The sequence below is a fragment of the Gekko japonicus genome, unplaced genomic scaffold, assembly GCF_001447785.1.
Source record: "Gekko japonicus isolate JY-2015 unplaced genomic scaffold, Gekko_japonicus_V1.1 scaffold3541, whole genome shotgun sequence".
NCBI classification, from domain to species: Eukaryota; Metazoa; Chordata; class Lepidosauria; order Squamata; family Gekkonidae; genus Gekko; species Gekko japonicus.
The window spans coordinates 42,744-49,300 of record NW_015168764.1 but is presented as its reverse complement, the minus strand read 5'-3'; the positions used below and the strand labels follow the sequence as shown (position 1 = coordinate 49,300).

The 6,557-nt window shown below is 50.8% G+C and overlaps 1 protein-coding gene across 1 annotated transcript in view; it reads right to left on the bottom strand.

Annotated features, from left to right (window-relative positions):
- Positions 1 to 6,557, bottom strand: part of LAS1L (LAS1-like, ribosome biogenesis factor) — a 56,329-nt gene that overhangs the window by 36,284 nt on the left and 13,488 nt on the right. The window contains exons 7-8 of the mRNA XM_015415661.1: positions 6,023 to 6,069; positions 4,766 to 4,875 (exon numbers count right to left, since the gene is read on the bottom strand). Coding sequence (XP_015271147.1) covers positions 4,766 to 4,875; positions 6,023 to 6,069 — 157 coding nt within the window. The remainder of the gene's footprint in view (positions 1 to 4,765; positions 4,876 to 6,022; positions 6,070 to 6,557) is intronic.

The window sequence follows — 6,557 nt, the reverse complement described above, 5'->3', positions numbered from 1 at the left end:
AGAGTGAAAGAGGAAGAGCGCTGGTTCGAGGGGAGCCACCCTCCAGGGGCTCCAGAATGGGGGGGGGCTAGTGTGCAAAAAAAAACCTGGGGGCGGCCCTGCTCTTCGGATAGCAATCGGCTGGTGGTCCCCAGCCCCAAAGATGTCCAGCTGTCCTCAGCCAGGGCTTTTTCAGTCCTGGCTCCAATTTGGTGGAACTCTCTGCCGAACACCACCGGGGCCCTGCGGGATCTCGTGCCATCCCGCAGGGCCTGTAAGGCAGAGATGTTCCGGCAGGCTTTTGGCTGAGGGCAGCAACAGTCTTCATTCTAGCCGGCCCCCTCTTCTGCTCTCCGGATCAGTCGTCCCTCTTCCTCCCCTGCCCGCGAGGTAGCCGGGCAGTCCGGAATGGGGAGTGATTTCGTTTCGCCATCTGGAGTTTGGACTTTATTTATTGGTACTGTTGTATTTTAATTGTAGAGTTTATTGTATTTGTAGAGAGCCAGTTTGGTGTCGTGGTTAAGTGCGCGGACTCTAATCTGGGAGAACCGGGTTTGATTCCCCACTCCTCCACTTGCACCTGCTGATGTGACCTTGGGGTCAGTCACAAGCTCTGGCACAGCTGTCCTTGAAAAAAAGAAAAGTTTCTGTCTGAGCTCTCTCAGCCCCACCCACCTCACAGGGTGTCTGTTGTGGGGAGGGAAAGGAGTTTGTAAGCCGCTCTGAGACTCCGAGTGAAGGGCGGGGTATAAATCCAATCTCTTCTTCTTCTTCTTTATGTTTTTATTCACTGTTGTACATCGCCCAGAGCCCTCCAGTAGCAGGGATGGGTGATTCAAAAATCTAATGCATAAGGAGGAGGAGGAGGAGGAGGAGGAAAAGAGACATCAAAGGCCCAAGGAAAGCTCCCAGAGAAACAGAAAAAGGCACCAGAAAGAGCAAGAGTGAAACAGGAATGAGCTGAGCCCTCGACTACTTAGAAAGAGTGCAAAAGCCACGTGGAATGCAGTGAGGATGGGCACTCGTTTGACACATGAGGACTTGTACCCCCTGACGGGCCAGGGGCCAGCCCTCTTTCAGCCCAACTGACCAAGCATCAGCAGATGCTGGTTATGACGAGAGACAGACAGCGAAGAGCTTCTGCTTCTTTCCTGAAAGGATCCACTTCTCAAAAAGCACTTCCCCCACGTTCCGCACCTTGGAACTTTCCATCACGTCTGATTGCTCTTGGTTTTGCAGAAGTAAAATTGGAACCTGGAACGTTCACTTCTACAAAGAAACAAAGCCTGGCTTCAGCCTCAGCGGCACTTTGGATGAACCTGAGCTGGCCTCTGTAGTCCCAGAGAGTCAACCAAAAAGGGAGGCCTTCGTCCCATGCTGTCACCTGACACCAGCAGTAAAGGTTAAGCATCTTGCCTGCCTGCGTCTCACAGAGGATGCCTGGAAAGCCAGACCTTGACATCATGGCCTGGAAAATTCTGCTTCCCACTCATCTTCTAAAATTTTTGGTAACATCCAGCTTGACGGAGAACTCTGCTGAGCTCGAAAGCTTGTGCCATGTTGTGCGACAATCTGGAAAGTCCTAATAAAGGACGGATTCATCTGGCTGGCCTGATCTTGTCTGATCTCGGAAGCTAAGCGGAGCCAGATGTGGTCAGGACTCAGATGAGAGACCACCAAGGAAACCCAGGGTTGTTACACAGAGGCAGGCAATGCAACCCACTTCTGTTCCTCTGCTTTAACCTGGACAGCTCAGGACAGCCCGATTTCATCAGACCTCAGAAGCTAAGCAGTCGGCATCTGGATGGGAGACCACCAAGGAAGTCCAGGGTCGCTGCGCAGAGGCAGGCAAGGGCAGACCACCCCTGAACATACATCGGCTGCGACATGAGGATGCTTTCCATCACCAATAAAAGAGGGACAGATTTTGTTCTTGACTTTCTCGCCCGGCCTATCTACGACGGCCTAGGAACAAAACAGCAGTGGTGCAACACTGAGCTACGTCCCCAGAAGACCACAAATCATCAACCGTCAGGGTTTGGTTTCTCATTCAGTTCGGAGAGCTTCCAGAGTGCCAGCTGACAGGTCTTAAGTTAATCAAGGGTCGTTAAAGGACCTTTTCTGACTTTAAAGGTAAAGGTTCCCTTACTCGAAAGCCAGTCGAGTCCGACTCTAGGGATGCGGTGCTCATCTCCGTTTCCAAGCCGAAGAGCCAGCGCTGTCCGAAGACATTTCCGTGGCCATGTGGCCGGCATGACTAGACGCCAAGGCCCACGGAATGCTGTTACCTTCCCACTGAATACTTGCAATTTCTTGCTTTCGAACTGCTAGGTTGGCAGGAGCTGGAACTAGAGATGGGAGCTCACTCCATCATGCGGCACACTCAGGTCTCGAACTGCTGAACTACCAACCTTCCACAGCCTGCAGTTCAGCGTCTTAACCACTTGAGCCACCGTAGCTCTGACTTTACACCACAATTATTCTCAATAATCATGTGAATTAGATCCTTGTATAGGGTATAGGCCCTGACCCAGATCGCCCAGGCTAGCCCGATCTCATTTGATCTTGGAATCGAAGCGGGGTCAACCGTGGTTAGTATTTGGATTGGCGACCACTCAGGAAGTCCAAGGTTAGTTTGAACAGCCAGATTGGTGTCGTGGGTAAGTACGCGGACTCTAATCTGGAAGGACTGGGTTTGATTCCCCACTTCTCCACTCGCAGCTGCTGGGTGACCTTGGGTCAGTCACAAGTTATTTCAGAGCTGTTCTCTGAGCTCTCTCAGCTCCGCCTACCTCACAGGGTGTCTGTTGTGGGGAGGGGAAGGGAAGGGAGTTTGTAAGCCGCTCTGAGACTCCTTTGGGTAGTGAAGGGCGGGGTGTAAATCCAATCTCTTCTCTTCTTCTTCTTCTACCCTGCCACAAATGTCGCTAGTCTTTCTGGTGCTCCGGGACTCTTGCTATTTTTCATGTATCTGAAGGTGTGAGCAGTGACTCACGAAAGCTCCACAGCGAGGACATAACTGTGGACATGATGGCCTGGATGCGACATGAACCATGGTAGTTATCAGGGCTTTTTTGGTAGAAAAAGCCCAGCAGGAACTCATTAGCATAACAGGCCACGCCCAACAACAGGAACTCATTAGCATATTAGGCCACACCCCATGCCTACCCTCGGCTTGCCTGAAAAATCCTGCAGGGTTGTAGGTCAGCGGCAACAGCACTTTACATGCGCTCATATGGTAGGTACGAATGTATATTCCGTACCCACGCATGCACACTAAGTGCCATCAAGTCACAGCTGACTCATGCGGATCCCAGCCAGGGGCTTCCAAGGCAAAGGAGAAGCAGGGGTTGTTGGCCACTCCCTTCTCCTGCAGAGACTTCCTTGGTGGTGTCCCATCCAAGTAGCGACCCAGCTCAGGATCCAAGATCTGAGGATACCGGGCTATATCGTGCCACCTTCCCTTCCACACACACACACACACGTTTCAGTGTATCTGAAGAAGTGGGAATGCACACGAACGCTGACGCCCAGAATCAAACTTTGTTGGTTTTAAAGGTGCCCCCTGGCCTCAGTCTTTGCTCTGCTGCTTCAGACCAACACCGTGACCCCACCTGAATCTATACATCTCTCCTTATATATAAAAGGGATTTGGAGTGGCTCCTGTCCTTTGGGGTGGCGAGATTTGCATGCGCTCCCTCAGCCATTGGCCTGTCAGCTGCCAGGACTCCAAATAAAACTGATGTGGAAATTCCATTGATCAAAGACACCTTGCACGTTAGCCAAGAGTTCAAGCACTCTTCAACTGTCAGTGAACTCTGTCTGCTTAGAGTCACTTTAATCTGGGACAGTGTTACTGGAACAGTTATAGAAAAGTTAGGCTAGCTGCCTTCTGAGAGAGAGGTCATGAGTTGAGATTGGCCTTCTTATCTTGCTAGATCAGATGTAATTCAGATGCACTTGCTGAGTGGCTCATTTGCCGATTATCTCATATTCAGTCCAGAACCAGTCACTTACCTAGATAGTAATCACATGACTGTGATAGAACAGGTTTAGAAAAAAAGATAAGATGGATGTTTTTCTATAAATATGTGCAACTGTGATATGCAAATCGGATTTCTCTGGATGGAAGTCTCAGAAGAAGACTAGGTGAGGTTTCTAGGTCTATGTGACAACAGGCTTTTGATAATCCCAAAAAGCGGGGAGACAAACCGTGAAACCCTGGCTTCTTTTGAAACTACTGCTCACTAGAACATCTTAATTTTAGCACTTGTTTTTACAGTATTTGTAGGGTTAATTTTTACATTCCTGTATTTCTTACTATTTTTTCAATAAAAGAACAGGTATTTGGTCTGGCTTGCTGGTTATAGTTCAAGGAACGGAACTCACGCCTCACTTTGCCCTTCCCTCTTCCCCCACAACATTTAGGCACCCCCACTGTAACTTACAGCAAAAGAACTTTGACGCATAAGGCTGAACTCCCCAACACATGATGATGTTAGCCTAATGAGTATAAGCCCCTTTAGAAGTCAATTATAGAAGGCTATTAATTGTAATCAAAAGTCTAGACTCCATACAGACAAAAACAAGGTGTGGATTAAGGCGTCATCCCTGGTTTGCGAATCTCCCCAAGGCATCTGGTTCTCTGCTCTGACCCAGCAATGTCCTGACGCTCACGCCTGCATTCTGCCCTCACCTGTTGCCCTAATACAGGTGACCTCTGCAAGTTCCTGGGCAGCGGCTCCTTTGCAGGCTCCCCTCCCGGGCAGACAATCGTGCCCCTCACCTGTTGTCTTGCAGCAAGTCTTCCATCTGGGCCATGATCCACTGTACCTCTGAGGAAGAGCCGCCCCCCTCTTTCCAGGCCTTGTCGACGCTCTGCAGCTCCTGAAGAACCTAGACGGAAGGAGGCGGTCCTAATTTAACGGAAGGACATTGGGTAGAGACAGCCTGGCGGCCAGGAGCCAGCACACCTGCTACGGACCCCACCACTGGCAACCACCCCATCATGCAGCCAAACACTATTCCCTTGTCACTGATGGGGGAAAGGGAGGCGGAGAGCGTGTCTTTCCACAGCGACTTAGTTCTTCAGCAAGGCCAAAGACCACCCAGCAGGGCAGGGGTCCCAAACCTTTTTGAACCTGTGGCCATCGTTGGAATTCTGACACAGGGCAGTGGGCCCCATCACAAAATGGCTGCCACAGGAGGTCGACCTGACCACAAAATGGCTGCCACAGGAGAAGAAGAAGAGGAGATTGGATTTATACCCCCGCCCTTCAATACCTGAATGAATCTCAGAGTGGCTTACATTCTCCTTTTTCCCCTTCCCCTCCCCACAACAGACACCCTGAGAGGTAGGTGGGGCTGAGAGAACTCTTTCGAGGACTGCCCTTGAGAGAACAGCTCTGAGAGAACGTGTGACTGACCCAAGTTCACACCAGCAGCTGCATGTGGAGGAGGAGTGGGGAATCAAACCCAGTTCTCCCAGATGAGAGTCCCCGCTCTTAACCACGACACCAAACTAGAGGTGGAGCTGACCACAACATGTCAGGGAGCAAGGTTTTATACATAAACCTAATAGTACCTCTTCGGCATATCAGGAAGAAGCCCTGTTTAACAGGATGCCTTTTACATTCTCCCAGATTAGAGTCCACGCACTTAACCACGACACCAAACTGGCAGGAAAACATAACAGAGGCCGGCCAGGAAAACATGACAGAGGCTGTAACGCGAGGGGACTCGGCCGGGCTGCCGGACTGCAGATCTCCAGAATTACCCCTGATTGCCAGACTACAGAGACCAGCTCCCCCGGAGAAAGTGGCTTGCTTTGGGGGGGGCGGGGTGGGTGGGTGGACTTTTACGGCATTGTACCCAATGGAGGTTGCTCCCCTTCCCAGACCCCGCCCTCCCCAAGCTCCACCCCCAAATCTCCAGGAATCTCCAGACTTGGAGCTGGCAGCCCTGAGGATCAGCCATCCCATCCTCAATACTGAAAAACAAAAAGGGAAGAAATGGGGTCCTTAAAAGCATCTGTTGGACTTACCCCAAACTGGTGATTTTTATAGGAAACCAAAACATCAGTGGCTTTCTCTACAAGAGAAGGAAAGAGAGTGTTTTCAAGACTGAGAAATACACGAGCATAACCCAGCTCATCCTTTCTGATATAGCTACCTTGGTCCCAGAAATGCAGTGTTTTCCTCAAGCACTCATTTGGCCATTTGATTTAATAATAATAAAAAAACAAACACAGCAGCCAAGCAAGTTATGAGAAAGTCCCTTATGCTCTGCACCAGCAAGAGCTCCCACAACATCCAGCTACTAAAGGCTTTATAGTCTTATGCAGTGGTCATTTCCTGCAGGAGCGCACAGGAGCGGAGCTCCGGCAGTAAAGAGCCCAGGGGGCGGGCACATGCAACAAGCCCCACCCCCTGCTTCCAGCAGCCCTCGGTCAGAGCAAGAAGCAGCCAGGTAAGTTGCAGAGCCCCCCCCTCAGTCCAAAACAGTCCAGTGGCCAGACCAAGTTTTATTCAGGTACAAGCTCTTCCTCCTCTGCAAGGACAGACCTGCACGTTCCCCCC